We start from the raw sequence: 27353 nt of genomic DNA, 5'->3' as shown, positions 1-27353 counted from the left end.
TACAAATTGTGATATTTTTTTCCATGTATGAAGAAAATGAATATATTATCTTGTCTATCCCTTGGAATGTGGACTTTCCACTTGGGAAATCATTCTTTAATTCTTATCTACATTAAATATTCTACAACATGGAAAGAGACAGAAAACTCCCTAATACATGAAGCTGGAATAACCTTAATAATAAAACATGATGAGTAAAATACATAAGAAATCCAAGTTATGGACCAATAAATGTGAATTGAATACATCAGCATATCATGACTAAAGTTTTTTGTCCCCCCAAATATAAGAATAGTTCAACCTTAGAAAACAACTATAATTCATTTTATCAATAAACTGAAGTAGAAAGTTAATAATTATTTTAATAGATGCTGAAAAGATTTTTTATATAATCCAACAGTCATCCACAATAAAAATTGAGCAAAAGAAAAAAGCAATTAAACATGATGATTATTTATGAAATAATAGCAAACAGATTAAATTTGAAATATTAAAGCCATTTTCACTAAATCAGAAGACAAGATGCTTGCTGTCACCAGCATTATTTAACACTATTTAGGAAGTTCGAGCCCACTCCATAAGAACAGAACCAGCTCTTCACTATAACATCAATAACCAGTTAAAACAAAACTTAAAAAATCATTCACAATAACATCAAAAGTTAGAATATCTAAGAATATTATAATGGATGTATATAAATATCTTATAGAAAGACAAAAAATAACTTGAAAAAAATGGGTCAAAATAGCTCATATGCTCCTCTTATCCACTTCTCCAAAGGAAGCACTATGATGAACTTGGGGTTTATCATGTTTTTATATTTTTATCATACATGTAAGTATCCGTAGACAATACATCATATCACTAGATGGGTTTTAAAAGTTAATAAAGATGGAAGATCTTTCTGCAACTTGCTTTGTTATTCGACATTACAGTGGGCTTTTAAAAAGAATTATCCAAATTGATAAAAGTAGCTATAATCTGTTCATTTTGACTCTATATCATCTTGTGAATATACTATAATTTAGCCATTCTCTTGCTAATAGACATTTAGGTTGTTTCCAGTTTTTTGCTATTACAAACAATGCTGCAATAAACATTTTCTTTGCACCATTGACTCTGTGTGCATGTGACCACGACCCATGCTGAGAAAACATTTTGAATCATGATTCAGTACTCACAAATGCAAATGCGCACAGCACAACCCCAAAGTTCATGAGACAATAGTCACTATATACAGTGCAGAGATGAATTTTATTCTAGTTCATTAAAAAAAAAACTAATAATACTGGGCATCACCCACAAATTAATATCAAAAGCCACTAGAGTGGCTCAATTCACAGGTTGGAAAACACTGCTCTGGGAAATCCACCTAGAAGTGGAATCAAAGATTATGAAAAAATTTGATGCTATCAGATATCTAAAGTGGTTGTATCAATTAAGAATCTCATCAGAATTGTGTGACATTCTTCACAACACTTGGTTATGGTCAGACTTCAAAATTTTTGCTATTTCAATGAGAGCAAAATAGTATCTCATTTAAATTAGTAATGCTAAACATGTTTTTGTTTATTGAACATTTTCTCTTTTATAAATTACTGCTTGTTTACTCCTTTTTCTATTGTTTTTACTTCTTCTTGATCTGTAGTCCTTTATATGTCTCATATATTAATTCCTTATCAACTGCATGCATTGCAAATATCTTCCCATTCTATATCTTATTCTCTAACTTTGCTTATATTGTTAGTGCTGGACTGTTTTACGTCAATTTGGTTATGGCTGGTAACTATGCTTCCCAGAATCTTTCTCTGGATAAGGTTTTGGGTGAGGATTATCCAAAAGAGAAATTTGTACATGATTTGGAAGGCAGAAGTGAAGCAGAAGCCATTATTCTTGGAGGGTTATCATGGTTAGACAGATCTGTCCATCAGGCCCCAGCTTTTTCCCTCTAGCGCTCTGTGCCCAGCTTGTCTTCCTGATGTTGGCCCTGCTGGCCTGCTACCAGCCTTGTATGCAAACCCAGAGAGGCTGTAGCTACACAGAGGCAGCAGTTTCATAGACCTCAGGGCCTCCCTCTTCCCATTTCCCCTGCAATAGCCAGATGTGATGGCTTTTTGGAATTCCCTGCAAGTTCTGATTTGTCTATCTAGCCCAGGGCTTCTGAAGACTGGTTAGTGACTATTTCTTTAATGCACTGACTCGTCCCTTCCCCACCATACTTATATAACAAATATTGATATCTAGCTGGAAAAGCCCCTACACACTTCTATTTTCATCTACAAAATTGTGTGGTTATTATTGGCCCTATAACTTCCAAATCAATTTTAGAACCAACATTATGAGAATTTTGAATGGAATGACACTGAATTTGTAGATTAATTTATGGGAAATCACCTTTTTAAAAAGATCGAGTCTTGCCATTCATTAACCTTTATTTAGGTCTGCTTTTTCTATCTCTCTCAATACAAAGTTATCATTTTCTCTATAAAAGTTTTTCATAATTTGTTAGATATATTCCTGGATATAACATATTAACATATTATGCTTTTTTTAATGTTCCAATTACAAAATAAACTTTTTAAAAAATTATAGTTTCAATTATTAGTTCCTAGGGTATAGGATTGTTCTTACATTCCTGATATTCAGTTGTTTTTAGTTTAATTTCTGCGTATTGAACTTACAACTAGCAATCTGTTAATTTATTTTATTCCAATTATTCCAACAATTTGTCTGTAGATAATCATAGATATAAAATCATCTTGTTGTGAATAACAAAGCATTTGGTTTCTTCTTTTCCAATTCTTAGGTGTTTTATTTTGTTTTCTTCTCTTATTACATTGGTAGTATCTTTAGTATTATCAATAATAAACCCAGGAAGGGACACTGTATGGGCTACTAAAACTGAAGGGACTAAAAACAAATGCTTAAATCGGAGAACAGAGTTTGGAGTCAGCAAAATAGTAAAAGCAGAAACTGACTTAATAGCAATTCCATACAATGGTCCTGTAAAAAAAAAAATGTTATCCCTCAGAGGCTTTTGTTTGTGACAGTGTAGAATGGCTAGTGAGGAGGCAGGCTAGGGATTAAGAGCCCTTCGTTTAAATTTAGCTCAAGGCAATCAAGCTCCTCTAACTATGATCATATCCTACTTTCTCAATTAATGAGGACAGCTATGAAATTCAGTTCATAGTATAAGATTCTTAGAAACTGAGAGTTTTAAAAATAATTATGGAAAGTACCAATAATATTTTTAGCCTTCACAGAAGGGCATCAGTAGATTTTAAGCACTTTTAGAGATTCTGAACATTTTCTATAGCCACTGAGTCAACAAATAACTCTCTCCTAAAAGGAAGGGAAACATTTGATTTTGTTCCTTATTAATATCTGTTCTTAAAATCACTTGCAACAGATAAGACTAAACTTAAAGCAAAATTTTATGGGCCAAAATTTTTCAATTCTTGCTTGACTTATTTAGATTTTCTTTAAAGAAAAGATGATCACAAGAGCATTTTTCCCTTTACAAAATATTTTCTAAATTTAAAATCTGTTCTCTGCTTCTATCCAAAGGATACACTTAAAAAATAGCCCTTCATTATGTAAAAATGCATGTGTTAACAATATTCCTTTATAGAAAAACTTACTGATCATGAAGCAGATTTTACAAAAATGAAACCTGCTTTACTTCTTTAAAACACTACTTCTTACTGATAAGTGTAATTATATTATAATTTATATATTACATATATTATAAATTGTAATATAAATTATAATATATGTAATATATAAATTATAATTAAGGCAATTCTGTTTATACCAACAAAAAGAAAAATCTCTATAATCTGAGAATAGTTCATGTTGCAGCTCTTAATCGGTTTATTTTAACCAAATTAAAATTCCAGTGTAAACTTACAAGAACTTCTACACAGGCTCTTCAAATTTATAGGAACAGAATTAACTTGTACTTCTTCATTAATGGAGAATAAAGAAAGGCTAGCTAGTGGCTCTTAACAACTTTGTAATTCCCTCGATTACTACTTGGGCTTGGGCACAGGACTCATATTTCAGTGGAGGGATTTAGCAGTATAAAAATGGAAATTTTCTGTTGATTAGTCTTCATTTTGACCAGCTCTTATTCTATTCACACAAGAACAGACTGGACATCACAACAATATTAACATGAGAATTTATGTCTTTATAGTTTAAAACTGACACTCTAAACAAAGTCATATGTTCATTAAAAAATATACATACTTAATATTAAAGGTTAATTAATTTCCTTTTTTTGAAAGAATATCAAAAATATAAATATTACCCAATTCTCATAATGTCTTGGATGGAAACTATACTATAAATATTCAATCTCATTTTCACCAAGACCACAGTCTAAAGAAAGAAAGCCACATAAAGTTACTTTTTAAATCCACAATTTCTACTTGAAATATCAGTAGAGTTTCTTCTGGAACATTGTTTTCTACAGGCATTATTTTACTATTTATTATTCTTAGAATAAAACAGCAATCAGAAAATCAACCTAAAATTGTGATTATGTGCCACTTGGCTTTTGACCGTTCCCATCAGGCATCTTGGGAGACCTATGCAGCGCCAAATGAAGCTCAGCCCCACACAATGTCTTGCGCAGGGTGATGAGAATGGCACATTGTCTGCCTGGTCTGAACAGAGGTCACAGCAGGGAGAGCATCTGCTAAGATAATGTGAATGAAGGAAACAACTATAATTGCTTCATTAAGAGATCTCTAGCCAAATAATCACAAGAACAAAGGACTTGGAAAACCACCCTAAAATTAAGTCTATAATAAGGTAAATTTGAGATAGAATAAAAATACAGAAGAATTAAGGAGAGTTGGGTATTCTATTGGTTCTAGTAATTTCCTTAGTCACTGTATGGATGAATGGAAACTAGGATGCAACAGTTCAGTTATTCAACTCCAGCCCTTGCAGTCATTAGTAAGAAGCAGAAGATGCAAATCCACAGCTGTCCAGGATACAAACAAATGTAAAATAAAGAGTGCTGGGGAATTGCTTACAAGGGATCAAAAATATAAATTAAGAAGGGATGTCTACTGTTCTATATTGTGGAATAAGAATGAAAAGCATGTAATTAAAAGCATAATAAACATTTTAGGAGGAAAAGAGGTAAATTTTTAAAAAGCAAAGTCTCAGAAAAACAAAGAAAAAAGCACAAATTGCCAGTGCCTGATCAATTTACTTTCTTCTATTTTCTACCTCTACCTTTTAAAATCAGATTTTTCTTTAAGTCAATAGTGTAGAATTACAACTAAATTCCCAGTCACCGCAAATTACCAGTCGATCTAGGTGTATGTGTTTTATTCAACACTGTTGATTAATTAAAATATTTTATAGTAAAAGCTAAGGTAAATGTTTTCCCAATTTAAATTTAAATTAAGTATACAAACTGGACACAAGACTAAAATGTATTGACGCTGTGACAAATTATTTTTGCATGTCCTGATATTTTGAAGTTAAGCTTTATGAACTTAATTCATATTATATAGTTAAAAATGATTATTATATAAATAGAATCTTGAAATGAATTATGATTACTAAATTTTTCTGATTCCAACACAGTAAAATTAGCTTGTAACACCCATAAGCCAGGTTTAAAATAAGCAAACTATTTGATGACTTTGATGTTTTGCACCCAAAATGTGCTGGCTAATTTTTCCATTCCATTTACCATTCCGGTCTTTAAACTGCCTTAATCTCCTGCCCTCAGATGTTGACCTTGTAAGAATAGGGGTCATAGGTCAGAATAGACAGACCTCAAAGGATCTGGACTATCAATTCATGCCTGAGAGATTTCTCTTCCACAATAGGAACCTACTAAACAGCAAATTCCTAAATCTAATCACACAAGTATCAGGGTGAAACAGTTATTTATTGGAATGTGTTTATTTACATTTCCAAACATCTCTAGAACTTACAAAGAGCATTTTTTCTTCTGTCATACAATAAATATGAAAGTAAAATAACTGAAAGAAATTTTAATGTAAAATAGATATCCTTAATACAATGGTATCATAAACCTAAGTATAGATTTATTGTTTTAAAAATGCTATGTAGGTTTAAAAAAATGTACAGCACTAGAAATCCTAATTATAAAGTACCTGGAAAACTTTGAATTTCACCAGAGATAATGAGAGGGAGAGGTTATACTATTGTAAAGGTAGATGGGGGAGGGGCTTGGGGAAGGTTACCAAAAGTTTGAACTCACTTGCTCTAAAGGTAAATGAGGGCATTAAACAAATATTTTTTTAATAAACAAATGAAAATACTCAGTCCTTCAATAGGAAAGCCTAAATAGATAAAAATCAAAACTAAAACAATATCTTATGGCTTCTAAAAACTTCTTGCAAATTTAAAGAATTTAAAACCACAAAATTATTGTCCTGTAAAAATAACTTTACTATCATATGTCTTCACTTTTATTTTTTTTTTAAAAAAAGGCAAACTAGGTCTTCTAGCTGAGAATAAATTAGACATTTATAAGTTCCTGTTTATGCTTACATTGGTGTTTCTAACCATAAACAGTAAATATAATGTGCCATTCTAATACCATTTTAATACTGAACTGTAAATAATGTCAAATTTCATAATCAACTTTAAGTCTAAATGAAGAACATCTTAAAAATGATAAACAACTCTAATTGATAAAATGTAAGGAATTTCCTACACTTCCATGCCAAAAGCACTAATACTGAACCACATAACAATTACTCTTCTTTCTAAACAAAATATTTAAAACTTCAACTCATGTAGAAAATCAAAAAGCTTACTCATGTGCTAATGCAGTGATGCAAATAAAATATTGTCTGAAATGGAATGAAAGGAGTAGAACGATGGTATTATTTTCCAAGTTATTTTAAAAATCTCAAGTCAACATTGTTGAAAGGGAACTTGCACTATTATGAATAGCAGTTCTTGGACTGTGTGGTTGGGTCAAAAGATGTGGAAGGTTAAGGAGAACAAAGAAGATAGTCACTACTCAAGGAAAAAAAATAGAATGAAAAAGGAAGTTAAAAAGAAACCTTAAACAATGAAAAAAATGAAGCTATATGTATATACCCAATAAGTACATCTACCATGTATGCGTGTACTTCAAATGTTTTTTAAAAATCACATCTATTTTTATTCCTTAATTATTAAATATTAAAATAATTTAACTTATATAGAAACACTTCCATATCAGTTGTTCTAGTCCACATCCTTTTCATAACTATCACACTTGTTAACATAAACTAAAATTTTATGATATAAAATATTTAATTCTATATTATAGGCTGACAAGATTATTTCATATAAATACTAAAAATCAACAACGGCAAACAAATAATCATTCTACTCTCTTCCCCCTACTGTTAAAAGTTACTTCTTTTTCCTCAGAAATTGTGGTTTATTAAAGAATAAAAATGTAACAATTGTAGGTCAGTTTTTGAGAAGAAATATAAAGTTTTAAAATATTTTATTAACAAAAAACTTCACTTTACTATGAAGAGAGTTTTATGGGGGTCATTCAATCTCTTTGCTCTTTGCTAATGAACATAAGAAAAACTAAACAGCAAAAATAAATCTAAAATTATTTCATTTGAAATTCTAAGAAAACATTTTAAATATGGAGGATTTAAAATAAAACAAGATAACACTGCTATTGGGTAACTGGACACTAGTAACTGTTCACTAAATTAGTACAATTTAAGACAGAATGAAAAAATAATCCAACTTTCTTTTGTAAACAGTTTACTCAAAATTAAGGTAGAATCTTTAAAATTATTTTATATTTCTTGCCACAGAGACATAAATCTTCACAAAATGTGGTTCTATCACATATATAAATATTAGAATTGAACAAATAAGTTAGTTCTCTTGGGTGATGAAACCAAATCTGAATTTGTTAAATATTTCAATATCTTGTGATAAAAACTTTAGAGTTTTAATTTTTTAACCTGAAATGACAGAAATTAAACTTTCTAATTTAAAAACATTTCAAGAGAAAAATATTCTTTTCAATAGACAGCACTTGAACAATTCATATTATTCATTATCAAAAAAAATGAAACCCAACCTGAACCTCACACCTTCTATACAAAAACAAACTCTAAATGGATTGATGATGTAAATACAAACTATAAAACTATAAAACTACAAGAACAAAAATGGGGAAAAAATATGTGTGATCTGAGGTTAAGCAGATTTCTTAAACAAGACATCACGATAAACATAACCTAAAATAAAAAATAAATACCTTTATTAAAATTTAAAACTTTTCCTCTGTGAGATGTTTAAGAGGTTGGAAAGGCAAGCCACAAATTCGAAAAAAATATTTGCAAATCATATATCTGATAAAGAGCTGTTATCCACAATTTATATAAATGCAGCAAGAAAACAAAATATCCAGTAAAAAATGGGCAAAATGTATGAACAGACACTTTACCAAGGCTGACAAAAGGATAACACAAAAACATAAAAAGAAGTTCAATATCAGTAGCCATTAGGGAAATGAAAATTAAAACCATAATGAGATATCGCGACACACCTATTAGAATGCTTAAAATAAAAAATATTGTCAATACCAAATACTGGCAAAGATGTGGAGCAATTGGAACTCTTATATACTGTTGGTGGGAATTCAAAATAGTACAATCATGCTGGAAAAAATTTGGGCAGCTTCTTATAAAGTTAAACATATACCTATGAACATATTATCCATCAATCCCACTCCAAGATAAATGAAAACTTATGTTCACATGAAAACTGGTACACAGACGTTTGTAGCAGCTCTACTCATAATTACCAAACTGGAACTACCCAATTGCCCTTCAACGGATGAATGGATAAAGTGTTATATCCATGTAATGCAATACTACTAAGCAATAAAAAGGAACAAACTACTGATAACACTCAACAGCTTAGAAGAATTTCAAAGCCATTATGCTGAGTGCAAAATGCCATTTTCAAAAAATTACAAAAAAACTAAGCCCAAAGTTGGCAGAAGGAAGGAAATAACAAAGATCAGAATGGAAAGAAACGAAAGAGACTAAAAATGCAATAGAAAAGATCAAAGACACTAAAAACTGGTATGGTGAAAAAAAGAAACAATCTAGACAAAGCTTTAACTAGATTACCAAGAAAAAAAGAGATAGGCTATAAATAAATAAAATTAGAAATGAAGAGGCAGCATTACAACTGATATTACAGAAATACCAAGAATCATAACAACTACTATGAACAATTATACACCAAAAAATTGTACAACCTAGAACAAATGTATAAATTCTTAAAAATAAACAACCTGCCAACCTATCACGAAGAAATAAAAAATCCGAGCACACCAATTACTAGTAAGGAGATTCAATCAGTAATCAAAAACCTCTCAACAAAGAAAAGTCCAGCACCACATGGCTTCATTGGTGAATTCTACAAAACTGAAAGAATACCAATCCTTCTCAAACTCTTCCAAAAAACAGAAGAAGTAGTAACACTTGCAAACTTATTTTATGAGGCCAGATTATCCTGATTACAAAACCAGCAAGGATACAAGAAAAGAAAATTATAGATCGATATCCCTGATGAACATAAATGCAAAGTCCTCAACAAAATATCAGCAAACCAAATTCAATAACACAGGCAAAAGATCATACACTATGATCAAATGGGATTTATTCCAGGGATACAAGGATTGTTCAACATTGGCAAATCAATCAATATGATACTCCACACTAACAAAATGAAGGACAAAATCATACGATCATCTCAAAAGATGCAGAAAAGCTTTTGACAAAATTTAACATCTATTTATGATAAGAATTCTCAATAAAGTGAGTATAGAAGAAACGTATCTCAACATAATAAAGATCATAAATGACAAGCCCACAGCTAACATCATACAAAAGCTTTCAGCTTTTCCTCTAAGATCAGGAACAAGACAAAGATGCCCACTCTCACCACTTTTATTCAACACAATACGGAAAGTCCTAGCCAGAACAGTTATGCAAGGAAAAAAAAAAGGCATTGGAATTGGAAAGGAAGAAGTAAAACTGTTTGCAGATGACATACTATGTATAGAAATCTCTGAAGACTCAACAAAAACACTGTTAGAACTAATAAATGAATTCAATAAAGTTGCAGGATACAAAATCAGTACACTAAAATCAGTTGGTTTCTATATACTAACAACTCTCAGAAAAAGAAATTGAGAAAACAATCCCATTTATAATTCAATCAAAAAGAGATAAATTTAACCAAAGAGGTGAAAGATATGTACACTGAAAACTACAGGACACTGATGAACAAAACTGAAGAAAACACAAATAAATGTAATCCTATTCCATGCTCATAGATTGATATTGTTAAAAAGTCCATACCACAAAAGCAGTCTATGGATTCAATGCAATTCCTATCAAGTTCCAATGGCATTTTTCACAGAAATAGTACAAACAATCCTAAAATTTTTATGAAACCACAAAAGACCGCAAATATCCAAAACAATTTTGTGAAAGAACAAAGCTGGAGCCATCACGCTCCCTGGTTTCAAACTGTATTACAAAACTCCAGTAATCAAAACAGTATGGTATTGGCATAAAACAGACACAAAGATCAGTGGAATAGAATACACAGCCCAGAAATAAACCCACACAAATGGTCAATTAATTCATGACAAAAGAGCTAAAAATACACAATGGAGAAAAAAACAGTCTCTTCAATAAACGATGTTAAAAAACTAGACAGCCACATGCCAAGGAATGAAATTACACCAGACACAAAAACCAACTCAAAATGGATTAAAGACTTGAATGTAAGACCTGAAAATATAAAACTTCTAAAAGAAAACATAAGGGGCAAGTTCCTTGACATCAGTTTGGCACAATTTTTTGGATTTGACACCAAAAGCAAAAATAAAAAAATGAAACTCTATCAAACTAAAAGGCTTCAGTACAGCACAGTAAACCATTAACAAAACGAAAAGGCAACCTACATAATGGGAGAAAATACTTGCAAATCATATATCTGATAATGGGTTAGTATCCAGTATATATAAAGAACTCATACAACTCAATAACAAATAATATGATTTAAAAAATGGGCAGAGGACATTTTTCCAAAGAAAACATACAAATGGCCAACAAGGACATGAAAAGGTGCTCAACAGCACTAATCATCAGGAAAATGTAAATCATAAGCAAAATGAGATATCACTTCACACCTGATAAAATGGCAATTATTAAAAAAACAAGAGACAGCAAGTGTTGAGTGAGGATGTGGAGAAAAGGAAGCCATTGTATACTGTCGGCAGAAAAGAAGGGAGGCCACATCTACAAACAGCCTCTCTGTCACTACTGCTCCTTATTTTTACTTGCAATTTCTGTATTTACCACAGCTTGTTAGGCATTTGGGGAGTTTATCTTGCCATCCTCCCCCTCATGTTTCTTTGTACCTACCAGTCCCACTGTTCATAGGAATGTAAATTGGTGCAGCCCCTGTGGAAAACATTATGGAGGTTCTCAAAAAAATTTAAAATACGACTACCACATGATCCATCAATTCCACTTCAGGGTATATATCTAAAGGAAAGAAAAATCATTATCTCGAAGAGATATCTGCACCACCATGTCCACTGTAGCATTATTTACAAAAGCCAAGACATGGAAAGAACCTAAGTGTTCAATGATGAATGACCTGATAATGAATACGTGGTATGTACTGGAATGTTATTCAGCCATAAAAAAGAAATCCTGCCATTTAGGTTAACATGATGGACTCTGCTAGGTGAAATAACTGAGAAAGATAAAGACAATTACTGTACTATCTCATTTATATGTGGAATTTTTTTTAAAAGAAAGCAAACTCATTGGAATAGAAAACAGATTGGTGGATGAAAGGTGGGGAAAATGGGTGAAGACTGTCAAAAGATACAAACATCCAGTTATAAGATTAATAAATTCTAGGATGTAATGTATAATATGGTGACTATAGTTAACACCGTACTGTATATTTAAATGTTTCTAAGAGAGTAAATCTAAGAGAGTAAATTGTCATCACAAGGAAAAATATTGTAACTATGTGATAATCATTTCCCAATATACATATACATCAAATTATTAACGTTGAACACCTTCAACTAATACAATGTTATATGTCAATAATATCTTAATAAAACTGGAGGGAGAAGGTTACACACTGTGTAATTCCATTTACATTCCATTCACAAAAAGACAAGTGATAAAGAAGAGGTTAATGTTTGCTAAGAGTTATAGGTGGAGGAGGAGTAACTATAAAAGACAGTAATGACATTTGGGGGGTGATAGACTTGTTCTGAATCCGAATTATAACGGTGACTTTCAAAAACCTATACGTGTGTGAAAATATATAGAACTGTACAACAAAAGAAAAAAGAGCCAATTTTACTGTAACAATTTTAAAAATAAAATAAAATAACATTCCAAACAATATACATAAATAAACAATGCTTAATTCCTTTTAATAGAAATTAACCAGAATTCAATCTTTCTAGTACTTCAGCAAACCAAATCAATTATTTAATATCATTATTATAAGTATTTTGTAGGCTATGAGTTTGAAAGTATCTTATGCCAGTAAGAAGTACTCAGAAAATGATGAGGACCTGTCAAAAGGACACAGAAACAGCTAGAAGGGGCTCCTAGTGGCTCTATTGGGGAAATTTGAGCATTAAAATAATGAAGTTACAGATTATAATTCATTATAAAAAATAGAAAGCCATGGTCCACACTGATATAATAAATAAATGAAAAATTTGAAGTTTGATGTAGACTGGGATACTTATATAATCTCTAAGTATCTCCTCACGAAACACTAATTACAAAAGGAAAAAGTAATTATAAGGTGGAGAAACCTAGCTGGTACCACACAGACCAACTGGTCAAAGACATCATCATCAGTAACAGGAAAACTCAATATTGTATGTGATTTGATAAGATACAATGAGAAGAACACAGTGGCACCTCCACAATATTCTTGCCAAAGATGAATAACCTTAATCTAATTAGAAGGAACTATTAGACAAACCCAAACTGTGATTTGGATTCATTCTAGTGTTTTTAAACTTCTTTCTGTTATCCTTTATTGCCTATAAATTGAAAGAGTAAAAGGAAGTTTTAGATTCAAGGTAAACTTGTATTTAGCATAGCACTTCCAATTTATAGGCAATATAATTGTAGAGAAACAAGTTTAAAAACACCAGAATGAATCCCGGACATGGTACATTCTACAAAACAACTGACCTAGTCTTTTTAAAAAGTTAATGTCAAGGGTTTTTTTCCTAAAAAGGATGTGTATGTAGATCTAGATTATGAGAGACTTAAGACATACAAAAATGAAATGAAAGGCATGTTCCTTAACTGGATTCTAATTTGAAAAAAGTAGCCACAAGAGATAAGTTTTAGATAACTGGGGGAATTTTAACATGGACTGGCTATTAAATGCTATTAAGGAAGTATTGTTTATTCTGAGAAGAATGATAAGACATGACATTACAGGGCTAGGGCATCTGTAATATATTTTAAAACTTTAAAAAGTTTCCACAAAAATGTTTATAATTATTGAAATATATGAAGTGGGTATTTATGGGTGTTGACTGTACAATTTTTCTACTTTTCGTCTTCTGAAAATTTTCATGATAAAAAGTAAAAATAAAATGGAAATAATAAGAATAATCACAGAAAGTATCGGGACAAAATAATATAACAGAAATTAATCCAAGACCTGGTTCTTTGCAATGCAATAAAATACCTATTCGAGGAGAGGAAAGTCAATGAGAAATAACTAGAAAATATGTAACTATGCTAATAAACAATAAAATCTGGATCAAAGCACAATTTTGTTCTCATTGCTAAAACTCTCAGGAACTAGACGTGGTTAATTAGCATAGAAGAAGTCAAGAAGTTATCAAAAATCTCTGAAGTCTTTTAAACATTTGAGAAGCAAATCATTGCCTTGGCAACTGTTCCAGACATCAGTTGACACTATTGCATCATTTTCTTATTGTTTCAGTTTCTATATAGGAGTTGCTATGCTTATTTGACTATGTTATTGCAGTTAGTCTCTACCATTTTATAAAAACATGTGGCACATGGAGAACTGGAATAGCTAATCCTGGTGACAAAAATTATGGAAACCTAGAACCTAACAGACACTTGGAATTCATTAGATAACAAATGGGTCAAAGTTTTAATCACAATAAGGTACACAATAACTGTAAGTAGCTAGAGCAGCTATTTACTCTCTGATCACCACCACTTACCTTCTCAGATCATTCCTTCTAATATCCCAACTACAAGAATCCTTTGATGTTATGAATCTGCCACTTTTCCAGTGTCTACTACTTTCCTGGTTTATATTCTATGATCCATCATTACAATTGCTCCCTTGCACACATCTTCAGTGCCTTTGCTCCCTCTCTTTGTCATTCTCAATTGTAGGAGAGCTCCAACTCTAGTTATACTCACCTTCCTGCCTATTTCACAGTTTATAACCATGAGGTCAACAATGGATGGAGTAAAATGCAATCATACTAACTGACTTTACTTTAAATTCACATCCACCAACCTTAAGTGGCTTTTGATATAGCCCGGAATTCTACTTTTCTTCTATAATGCATTTATTCACTCTTCTATTTTTTTATTACCTTCTGCTTCTTTCTTAACTCCAAACCTCCTCTTCTATCATTCTCAGTTGATGGCTTTGCTTCAAATTTCACTAAGAAAACAGCATAAAAATGAGAGAAATCTCACCTTATCCCATCTTAATATCTACCTACCCACCTGTATCTACACCTGTATGCTGTGCCTTACCTCCAGTTTTAAAGAATAAACCATCTGTACCCATATTGCTAACTCTCCCAGTTGTGCTTTAATCCCAATCCTCTTTCCTACTCAAGGAAATCAGTCCATCAATTGTCCTACTCTCTCCTGCACATTCAATCTTTCTTCTTCTCCTAGACCGCTCCTCTTGACACATAAACATGCTATATTTCTTCCTCTCAGCTAGCGCTTTTTTCTGCTCTCCTTTATAGAAAACCTCAAAAACTGTCTATACTTGCCATCTTCACTTCTTTCCTTCTCTGTTGAACACAAATCACTCAAGCATTCACTCCCACCAGTCCTCTGAATCTTATCTTGTCAACTTCACTAATGACTTCTCATACTGGTAAAATGGTCAAGTGTCATCGACCATCTTATTTAATCATTTTACCATCAGCAACATTTATCACACATAATAAATTCTCTCATTCTTGACATACTTCTTTCTTTGACTTCTGAGACAAAACTTTCTCTCGATTCTCCTATTTCCCTCCTTCTTACATAATGACCTTGGCTATTCCTCCCACTATACCCGATCCCTAAATGCTGGAATGCCAGGGCTCAGTCCTCTATTCTTTGCTATGTATACTCACTCTCATGGTGCTCTTGTGCAGTCTTACAGTTGGAAATATCATCTTTCTACTAAATACCACCAAATTTTTATCTCCAACCCTGGAACTCCATACTCATGCATCTATCTGCCTAATCAACATCTCCACTTGGATGTCTAGCATATATCTCCAACTGAGTATGTCTGAAACCATACTTCTGATTTCCTGTTCCTTCCCTAGTCTTCTCTATCTTGATAAATGGTCCCTCCATTTTTCTTGCTGCTCTGGACAAACAAACCTTGTAGCCATCCTGAACACTTTACTTTCTTCACAGTCCACATATATATTCATCAGGAAATCCTGCTGTTTCTATCTTCAAAACATATCAGGATTTTTTTTGCTCACCATTTCTAATGCTACCATCCCAATCTGAACCACCATTATCTCTTTCTGTTTTACTGGAACTGCCATCTTACTGGTCTCTTAACTTCAATCCTTGCCTCCCCAATCTGGTTGTCTTCACAGCTTCCAGAATGATACTTCAAGGAGAGAAATCAGATCATGTTACTTTTCAAATTCAAATCTTCCAACACTTCCCAGTTCCCCCCAAATCAAAATCTTACAATGGTCAACAAATTCCTACATAAAGGAATGTCCTGCTATCTTACTTCTCTACTCTCAGCCTCCACTACTCTCCCTCTCTTAATGATTCCAATCCAGCACATAGTTTTTGAGCCAGAGCTATATTGTTAAATATTTTATTTAAAAGACATGAAAAATAATTTTTAAATTTTTATTTATTTTGTTTTATTTTATTGTTTTACATGTCTATACTATCTGGGAGAGAAAATCACTTTAACAGTAATTGTAACATTTCACTTTATACATTTTCATGGTCTTTCTTTTATACAAAATTAGCTCCTTAAAATATAGATGAAAACTGAATTTATTTTCTTACTAATGGCTTTTCAAACCAGTGTAAAAATATGGACTACATACTGTAGAGATAATTAGCAATTTGGAGAAGAAAAACAGCTAGATCCTTATAGTTCTCGCTTTAAAAACAAATTACATACAAAGAGAAGAGATAGGTAAAGGCAAAAGATAAGTTAAAAAAATTATGTAAGAAAATATAGGTGCATAAAGTATATTTTTATTTGGTAGTTTAAAAAGCCAGATAGCTATCAAGTCAGACAGCATTAAGGAAAGGTGTGACAGCCTTATCTGTATAAAAATTCAAAGCTTCAACACTATTTTTAAGTCACTACAAGTAAAGCTAAAATATACTTCGGAAGCTGAAAAAATATTTCTTATGTATTTGAGATAAGGTTAACATTGTAAATATACAAAAAGAACTTGCAAATCAATAATAGTAAAGGAACATCTCAATAGAAAATGAACGAAGTATAAGAAACATACAATTCATAGGAGAAAAAATTTAATTACAATTACCATAAAACATATTAAATCTCTAATCTAATCAAAGGATTCAAAGAAAAAAAATAAGCTGCATCTCTTAACCTATGTACTGGGAAAGATTAAAAACATAGCATCATTCAACGAGTAGTCTTACTTTTGAGGGGTTGTTTATATGTCCTTAATCATTTCTGGAGAGCGGTTTGGATATAGATATCAAAATTTTTAAATTGCAGTTTTTGGTCTAGATATTTCATTATTAGGTATTGATTCTAAACATATAAATGGATAATTTTTCAAAATAGTACATATAAGGATTCCACTGTGGTATTATTGACAAAATTTAAATGCTGGAAATGGCCTAAATATCCATTAACATAGCCATGTTTTATTAAATTTTGATATAGTCACACTGTGGGAATTTATGCAGATGCTAATAATTGACATGAAATGTTCCATGAGATACTGTTCAGTGCAAAAGAAATGCAAGTTTCAAAAAATTACATATATATTATGATTCTTACCTCTACTTAGGATTTTCAGAGATTTTTTTCCTGACTTCTTTATAGTTTTTCATACTATTTGAATTTTCTCTATATGAGTTATCTCTTAAAAACAGACAAAACAATAAGTGTATTTTCATTGGAAAAAAACAGGTGCACTGTTTGGATGTACAGACAGGCACTTCTGTCTATTGGAAACTCCAACCATACTTGTGTCAGAAAAGTCTGGTGAAAATGGTGGTCAGGGGACTATTAAGTGCTCAGTGCCGAGTGCTCAGTTCAGTATATTCTGCAGATAGTTCAAATTGCAAGACAGCCTATATTCCTGATAAATTTTATTCAACTACACAGTGGTGGCATTTTATTTCATTTTGGCTAGACTACATGAAGTCTGATAACATAATAAAACTGTAAATAAATTTTCGGAAGTCTTTTCCAAAAAATAAACTGATCAACCAACAAAGCAAAATGATTACTTACCTATCTCCCTTTGGTTTTCTTTTTTGTAGTGTCTTCCCTTTGGGTCTTCTTTCACTTCCTAAGCAGGGGCTCCCACCAGGTCCTGTTACCCGTATTGATTCAAGGCCTTTGGAAGATTTTTTAAATGTGAATTCCACTGGCTCTCCTTCTTTTAGGCTTCTAAATCCTTCCATGAATAATTTGCTCTGTAAAGAAGCAGGGGAGGGAGGGGAAAAGAAAGAGAGATCATGATTATCAATGCTTTATAAATCATCTCTATAATTTTAAGATTAACATAGCAAGATACTCTCTGTTACCCATTACGAAATATAAAGGTTTTTTTTTTTTTTTTTTTTAAGTTCAGCGAAAGTTATACCATTTTAAAGTTTCCTGTTGCAATGCTGGCAGTGAGAATAAACTAATACCATTTTCTAAAGGCAGTTTGGCAATATTTACAAAAATTTAAGTGTGTATGCTCTTTGACCTAGCAATTCCACTTCAAGGACACTCCTACATATTCACACAAAAGTTAAAAAAAAAAGACCTACATCAAAATTTACCGCAGTACTGTCTGGTAAAAAATTATAACTACTCTGATGTCCATCAATGGGAAACTGATTAAATAAATTATAGAAGAGTTATAGAATGTGATATTATTGAGCAATTAAAAGATGATCTACATGTATTAATATGGGAAAATAAACATGTAATATTGTTGATTTAAAAAAATTAAGGTTAAAGAAGAGTATGTTTACCATAATGCCATCTATGCCAAGAAGTTTTTAAAAGATACATGTTTCTTTATGGAGAAATGGGGTCTGGAACAACAGACAACGAACCATAAACAGTTGTTTTCTCCAATCTTTTCCTGGGAAAGTGGGGAAGCTTTTTTATATATACCTGATCGTACTGTGTGAGAATTTTATAATTTAAAAGGAAATAGATTTTTATAATTTGAAATATAGTTGATTTTTGGAACAAGTTTCCTGATTATAAAAGTGTAACCTCAGTTACAAATATGAATTTGACCTTTCAATATTATCTTTTTATCAAAGTCAACATGCCAATTCAAAATACACTAAAAATTACTGTCAGTTTTATATATTTCTTCAAATGCCCTTGTGTATATTTTACAGATATAATTCGAACTATCATTTAGTATTTAAAGACTTTTCTGAATTTGGGGGCAAAAGGAAATAAAACTAAATACGGTAGAAGACCTTGGTTCAAGTCTAGTTCTTTAAATAAATAGCTATGCAGCTTTGAGTGGGCCATTTTATCTCTTTTCTGTTTATCTGTAAATTCAAGGGATTTGAATTTCCTCACATGTGTTCTGAGGAACAGTGGTTCCACAAAAAGGCTCCATGAAGAAAGGATTTTGTGGTCAAATAAGTTTGTGAAATGCTATACAGTATATTGTTTCTCCTTATGTCATATTAGCATATTAAAGTTTCTGAGATGCCCTCCCCTCCCCCACCCACCACTGAAATAAAAATCTTGTTTAACTGTGTTTAACCTAGCAATTTCCCGACATAATTGATGCCAGAGACCTTCTTTATAAGCACTTAGGGAAAAACTGAACCAGAAAAATCTTCACCCCTCCCAAGTCCCTAAGTATACTTAGGGAAATACTGAACCAGAGAAATCTTCACCCCTCCCAAGTCCATTATTCAAAAAGCAGTTAAATAATTACATATAACCAAATAATTACATGAAACAAATAAAAACAACACTTCAAAATTCAATGCAAAAGACTATTCACTATGAAAGTAATATGATACACGAAAACGGGGTTTTTAACCTGTTTCTAAGTGCAGATCATCTGACACTGCTACATACTTGATGTAGAAGTATGCAACTGGCAGCACCTTTTCTGCTGTCTAATGCTATGTCGAAATCAGAAGGAAAAAAATCACAACTGCCTGCCTCTTTAAAATAAAAAATTATTGAAGTTTTTTGTAACATGTCCAAATCTTCTGTTTTTTCTCCTAAGCTTTCTTTTTACTAATTATAAATAGTTCTTTTGCTTTTATTCCCTTTCTCACTCTCCACTCAAGAAAGTGCAGATTATCAAATCAGATGAAGTGGAGCACAGGTCAACTACTGCAATTAAGAGAACGGACAGTTTTAATTAGAGCTATCATATGTTCATATGTTTTGTTTCTGTGCTAAAAACTCCATCACTTATTTATTTCCTCTTAGTTCATAACGTTCACGTGCACTTTCTCCAACTTAATTCGGTTTCATTTTCCATTATTATAATTTTTGATAGGTATCAATAAGTAAACTTATAATTAATAATTTAGATTTGGACATTTCACATCTAAAGTAAATTTTCAGCTCTTATGGACCACTAAGTTCTGTATATTCTTCATGACATCCTGAACAAAAATATTTCTTAAATTCTATCATATGCTTATCCTTCCCCATATTAGTACATAAGAGAATTTAGATACATAATACTTCACAAAAAATAATAACAATATCCTTAAGAAACTACGGTGGGATGGCAAAAAAAAGATGATTCACATAGAATATCCTATCTTTGCTATTATACCAAAAACTGCTGCTACACAGATGAGAAAGATTTGTTGAAAGATAGGGAATTGACTCATTACATGTTTTCACAAAATCCACTTCTCTCTTTGCATTCACAACTTTTATTAAAGGTGCCTCAGTTTTTCTAGTCAAGCTGATTCTAATCCTTAGTTTTACTCAAACCGTTTATTGAATCTGGGCATTCTATCTTCTTAATTTCTTTCATCTGCTCCAACCATTTCACTGGACCTACTTCAGGGCCTATCTTCTACTTGGATAAGTTTAAATAGTTTCTTCATTGATGTTTCGACATCAAGTTTCCTCCCTACTCCATAGAGTCTTCCACACCAGCATATTCTTTTAATTAACCTTAGCCTGTTAGTCTCCTGTCTTAAAAATCTACAATATCTTTTTCAAGTTGTAGGTGAGACCATTCATATTCTAAGGCAAATAACTTGAGGCCCTTCTCTAAAGAGATTGAAGGAAATATCTGGGGAACTGGTGAAATATTGGATCCGACATACAAACCCCTATTCATTCTAACAATTAAGAGGCCACTGGTACAAGAGCTGGCTCCCTACCCACTCAACCTTAAATCATTCCTATCCCTCATTCTTACCCTTCATTCATACATCTGAAGGGTCAACCAAGAATCACAAAACATGCAGCATAATGAAAAAAGGCCAAGATAAATGAGGGAACAAAAGAAATTTTATATACCATCCAATTAGTATCTCCAGAGATATTTGAGACAATATGGCATCAATAAAACAAGAACAAAAACAACCAGATAATTTTAAAACACTCAGAAAATTTTAAATGCTTGCTGAAATTAAGTGGGTTGGAAGTAAAAGGTTAGAAAATCTCTCGGGACATAGAATAAACAGACCCCCCCTTCAAAACAAAATATATGAGAGAAAAGACAACTACAAAGGATGAATCCATAAGAACAAATATCCAACTTGAACTAGCATTCCTGAGAAAGAGAATATGGAAGGTGGAGAAAGAGAAATTATGAAATGAATACTATAAGAAAATTTTCCTATAAAAGCTATAGGGCATACCAATGTGAGGCCTATACTGGGTGGAGGCAGTATGGAAGCTTTTTATTAAACATGAGGTAAATTTCTGAGTGCATGAAAAGAGGCAATGGAGATTGAAGGTAGTAATCCAAACTAAGATAACAGTTTAACCATATGCTTGTGCAGGAGGATAATTAAAACACTTTTGCGGATGACAAAAAGCTTAGTTAATTGTATTACTGTGATGGGGGTAAAATGAAGCGGGAAAATACAAGTTAGAGCCAGATCATGGAAAATGCTGATTGACATATTAATTTTACTTTGTCTAAAATAAAGATCTAATGATACTTATTTTGCTTTTACAAGTAGCAAGATCAAGTTTGTATTATAAAATATATAGTTTCTTTGGCAGCGTGCATGTGTGGAGACAGGAGGAATGTAGGTGGGGATACCTGTTACAAGGTAACTGTCATAGACTTAGCAAGAAATTGTTATAACTACACTAAAAAAAGAAAGAAGGAATTGGTTTTGCAAAACACTTCAGCAGTCATATATATCACCTGCTATAAATTATTACTTACCTCATATAACAATTTATTGTTAAAACAGATAGTGATGTTTTAAGAGTAGCACAAACATCTTTGTGAGACTGCTTCAAGTGCTTCATCACAGAAAGTGATGAAATAACTTCAACACAGTCAGCTGGGAGACAACAATTCTAAAAATCAAAATCTGGCTTTTTTTTTTTTTACCAACAAAAAAATTAATTGACTCTTGAATGAGTCAATTAATATCTTGAGAGTTGACTTTCTCTAACTATAACAACAATAAATTTAAGTGATTTTCTCCAATATTTGGTAGTATAATGAATATATAATTAAAAATTAAATGTAGAAGGATTTTAGTAATAAAGCCAGATGATACAGTTATGTTAAAATATAAACGTATTTCTGGAATAACAGATAATATTAGTAGGCTGAAAAGCTGAAAAAACATAATGAAAATTCAAATACACCCATTTCTTTTTAAAGTTTTCATAATCAAAGACTAATTTTTCTAAGTTATCAGTGAAAAATCTAGAATTAATGAAAGGCAATTAATAATTACACAATATGCAGTGGTAATATCACACAATATTAATGAGTAATGGCTGAGACTCTTAAGGAGTATATACTTTTGACTTATCTGCAAGAATTATTAAGCCTGAGGCACATAGAACACAACAGAAGGATCACTGGACTAAGTGTCAGGAGCTATGGGATCTGGTGTTGGCTCCACAATTAATGTGTTGTACAACCATGGACAGACTGCTTATCGCTGAGTGTGTCACCCTCTTTTCTTTGTTACAGAACACAGAACTCTGTCCTTTTTTATAGGACTTTAATTTTTTAAATTCTATGACTTCACTCTGTCTATGTGAACAGATAAAAATAAATGGGTAAATACTTTTTGTCAATGTTGGGAGTGTAAAGGGATTTCCTTTTAAACATTCTTAACATTTCTCCATTTACTGAAGAGAAGCAAGATTTTAGTTCTTACTTAACTCAAATCCCGAAAGAAAACAAATGCTAAAAGAAATATGGTGACATCATGGAAGTCAATGTTTACGGAATTTTACTTACATAGATAAAATACAGTTAAGTCCCAGTCAAATCATTAAATTTCCAATGAATAGGATCAAAACCAATTAAGATTTTTCTACCTTTCCTGAAATTTCTTCCTTGAAATTAAGGAAAGTCTTAAGTAAGTCTTTCCATCTGGTCTGCACTTCAAAACTGGGAAAGACACACTAAAACAGACAACACTTCTGGAATGGCATTTAAAAAGGCATAATGGAAAGCATCCAGGGATTAAAGTTGGATTGGAATCCTGGGTTTGAATCCTAATCCTACTACTTAAAACCTCAAGCTGCATAACTAGAGACATGGTCAAAAAACTCTAAGCCCCAGTTTCTTTATCTATAAAATGGAGACAATAATATATTCTCAGAATAAAAAATATCAAGGTCCAGTAACTGTGAGATTCCAAAGAATTAATGTAAAAGTCAAGGACACTGAATAGCAGCTCAATAAATAGTTTATACTATCTTTATAGGAATCCAGTCTGCTCTTCTACCTGCTGATATAAGTACAAGAGAGGTAGGAGAAAACAAACAGGTGTCAAGAATCTATTCATTAACAGGCACTGTGCAGAATGCTTTCAGTTATCTTATTTGATCCAACCTACCCTCATTCCCTACTCCCACTTGGCAAATGTCTGCACATTACCGATTTTCAGTTTAAACATTATCTCATCTTTGAAGCCTTTCATGACATTCTAGAGCAAATATAGGTACTCCTTTTCCAGTGTTCCAATTATACCTGACATATATCATCATTATAACACTTATACCGCATTTATTATGTGTCTTTTTTATTATAAGTCTACAAACTTCCTAAAAGGAAATGTCACACATTTGCATATACATTCCCACATTCCTAAAACCATCCTTGAAAGATAGCGGGGTGCTCAATAAAAATTCAAGGCACAGGGGAGAATCAGGGTGGTGAGGATCAAGGGAAAGTAGCTGTGACTTACTCTCTTTCAGATGAGAAAATTGAAAGACCCAAGATCATATCTTTTGAATGGTAGAGCCAGGACTCAGAGCCAGATCTTTGATACCAAAAGCCTTTTTGTAGCATGATGCCTAGGCTAATACTCTCTAGAATATTTCATCCTTCGTTACCATAATCACAATATTAAGCTTTAGAATCTTCAAGCTTATAGGCCTCTGGTAGGCCTTCCTCTGTAACTCATGCAATCTTTTATGCTTTAACTTTTAAAACCTTTTCAAAAATTTATGTAAAATGTTTTAGTTACCTCTTAAAGGTAACACAGAGACTTAATTGCTGAAGGACTGACTCACTCTGAGCTCCAGTGCTGAGGCAGCAGCTCGAGAGGCAGCAGCTTGAAAGGCACCAACGACATACACATGGGAAGAGAATGAACTGCCTGGCTTCGGGGCAAGGGCTGGAGGGCAGCTTTTTCCCAGACAGAGGTTGGCAGTAGCCACTGCTCCTTTGTTGAGCCCTCCCTCAACCCAGCGTGCAGACACAGGCAGCCACCATATCTCAGTCCCCATCACTCCAACTAACACCATTCATTCACCCCACCCAACTTGCAGGCCTACCTAAGCCACCTTCAGTTGCTTTTCCATATAAATGGCCTGTCTTGGCTCATGCTGTGGATTTTCTTAAAATCTCTCAAAGGTTCACAAACCCCAAACAAGCAACATCTGCCTTGGCGTGCCCTGTACCTATTGTTAAGTAGCCCCAAGCCCAGCACTAGCAGCAGTTGGCCTCGGTTCAGAGCTTAGCCTCTCCCGGGCACCTCCAACCCCAGAACAAGTGGCAACTATCTGTAGATCACTTTGTAGCTCATATTGAGTGGCCCTGGGCAGAACATAGGCAGCAGCTGAACTTGGCCTGCACCAGAGACCCTCCTGAGAGGCCACAGAACCAACAAAGCTGATGGCCAGCTTCAGACCACACCAGAGCACCACCCAATGACCTCTACGAACAACACACCCAAAGGGAAGACTGGGCAGGCACCAGAGCTCCGCTAACATGTATCGTGCCCCATAGGGTCGACCCCTGCATAACAGCTCCTCCCAATGTGTCACAGCTAGTCCTTACAACCAATCATCCTGAAAATCAATCCCTCTATTCTCATGCCAACAGCAATCAAAACACAACTACTACAGGAGGGCATACACAGCCCACACAAGGGACACACCTGGAGCACCCAGCTCAGGTGACCAGGGAGACTGTGCACTAGACACATACTACATAAGGCCACTCTAGCAAGACCAGGAGACATAGTAGGTCTTTCTAATACATAGAAACAAACACAGGGAGGCAGCCAAAATTAGAAGACAAAGAAACATGTCCCAAATGAAAGAAAAGAACAAAACTTCAGAAAGAGAACTATACAAAGTGGAATAAGCAACCAACGAGATGCAGAGTTCAAAACGGTGGTTATAAGGATGCTCAACGATCTCAGCAAAACTTCAACAAAGAGATAGAAAACATAAAAATGAAGATAGAAAACATAAAAAAAGGAACCAGTCAGAAATGTAGATTACAATAACTGAAATGAGGAATACATTAGAGTAAATCAACAGATTAGATACAGCAGAGGATCAAATCAGTGATTTGGAAGATAAGGTAGCAGAAAACACCCAATCAGAACAGCAATAAGAAAAAAAGAGTCCAAAAAATAAGGACAGTTTAAGGGGCCTCTGGGACGATATTAGCATACTCACATTTGCATCATAAGGGCACCAGAAAGAGAAGACAGAGAGCAAAGAATTGAACACCTATTTTAAGAAATGATGGAAAACTTCCCTAACCTGGCAAAGGAGTCCCAAATATGCAGAACCCAAAGAGGCCCAAATCAAGAGAATCTTAATTAAAATGCCAAAGGTTAAAGATGAAGTCTTAAAAGAGCAAGAGAAAAGCAGTTAATTACCTACAAGAGAGGTCCCATAAGACTGTCAGCTGATTTCTCAACAGAAATTGGCATTAAATATTCCAAGTGCTGAAAAACAAGGACCTACAACCAAAATTACTCTACCTAGCAAAGCTATCCTTTAGAATAAAAGCACAGTTTCCCAGACAATAAAATTCTAAAGTTCATCACTTTAATGTTAAATGTTAAAGGAACTTCTTTAAGAAATGTTAAAGGAACTTCTTTAAGAAGAAAGAAGGTCAAAAATATAAATAATAAAATGTCAATAACTACATATCAATCAACAATTACTTTAAATATAAGTGAATTAAATGGTCTAATCGAAAGACACAGAGTGGCTGAACGGATAAGAAAACAAAACCCTTACATATACTGCCTACGGAAGCTAACTTCAGCTCGAAAGACACAGACACAGAGACTGAAAGTAAAGGGATGGAAAAAGATATTTCATGAAAATGGAAACAAAAGTAAAAGCTGGGTTAGCAATACTTATACTAGACGAAACAGATTTTAAAACAAAGGCTATAACAGGACACAAAACAAAGGCTATAACAGGAAGAAACTCAAAACACTAATTTGAAAAGACATATACATCCATATGTTCACTGCAGCATTATTTACAATAGCCAAGATATGGAAGCAACCTAAGTGCCCATCAATAGATGAATGCATAAAGAAGTGGTACATATATACAATGGAATATTACTCAACCATAAGAAGAATGAAATTTTGCCATCTACAACAACATGGATAGACCTAGAGGATACTAGGCTAAGTGAAATCTAAAAAACAAAATAAACAAACAAAATAGCAACAAACTCATAGACACAGAGAACATTTTGATGGCTTCCAAATGGGAGGGGAGCTCGGGGGATGTGGGAAAAAGTGGAAGAGATTAAGAAGTACACATTGGTAATTACAGAATAGTCATGGGGCTGTAAAGTACAGCATAGAGAATATAGTCGATAACATTGTAATAACTATGCGTGGTATCAGACGGGCACTAGATTTATAGAGGTGATCACTTCATAAGTTATATAAATGTCTTATCATTATGTTGCATACTTGAAACTAACATAATATTGAATGTCAACTATAATTGAAAAATTAAAAAAACATTTTTAAAAAAAGTGAATGTAGACATAGTCCTAACACCTTTCACAAAAACTAACTTAAAATGGATCAAAGATCTATTCTTACAATGCAAAACTATAAAACTCCTAGAAGACTACATTGGAGAAAATCTAGATGACCATGGGTATGTCAAAAAGCCAATGTATGAATTAAAACAGAATTTCAAAAAATATTAAGACAGAAGAAGGCAGAAGTGGAAGAAAAGTGGTACAAAAACATCCAGATGGGATAAACAAAATATGACAAGTGATAGATCTAAATCAAACCATATATATAAATACATTAGGTGTAAATAGACTTAAATTCCAAGTCAAATGCGATGATTGATAAAATGGATTTATTTATTTA

The 27353-nt window shown here is 32.8% G+C and overlaps 1 protein-coding gene across 1 annotated transcript in view; it reads right to left on the bottom strand.

The window, feature by feature from the left end:
• The window catches only part of LIN28B (lin-28 homolog B), a 97927-nt gene that overhangs the window by 32505 nt on the left and 38069 nt on the right, over nt 1-27353 (bottom strand). The window contains exon 3 of the mRNA XM_006926037.1: nt 17824-18008. Within this exon, the coding sequence (XP_006926099.1) occupies nt 17824-18008 (185 nt within the window). The remainder of the gene's footprint in view (nt 1-17823; nt 18009-27353) is intronic.

Source organism: Pteropus alecto, unplaced genomic scaffold, assembly GCF_000325575.1.
Source record: "Pteropus alecto unplaced genomic scaffold, ASM32557v1 scaffold79, whole genome shotgun sequence".
In the NCBI taxonomy this organism is placed as follows: Eukaryota; Metazoa; Chordata; class Mammalia; order Chiroptera; family Pteropodidae; genus Pteropus; species Pteropus alecto.
This window is presented reverse-complemented; position numbering and strand designations above follow the sequence as displayed.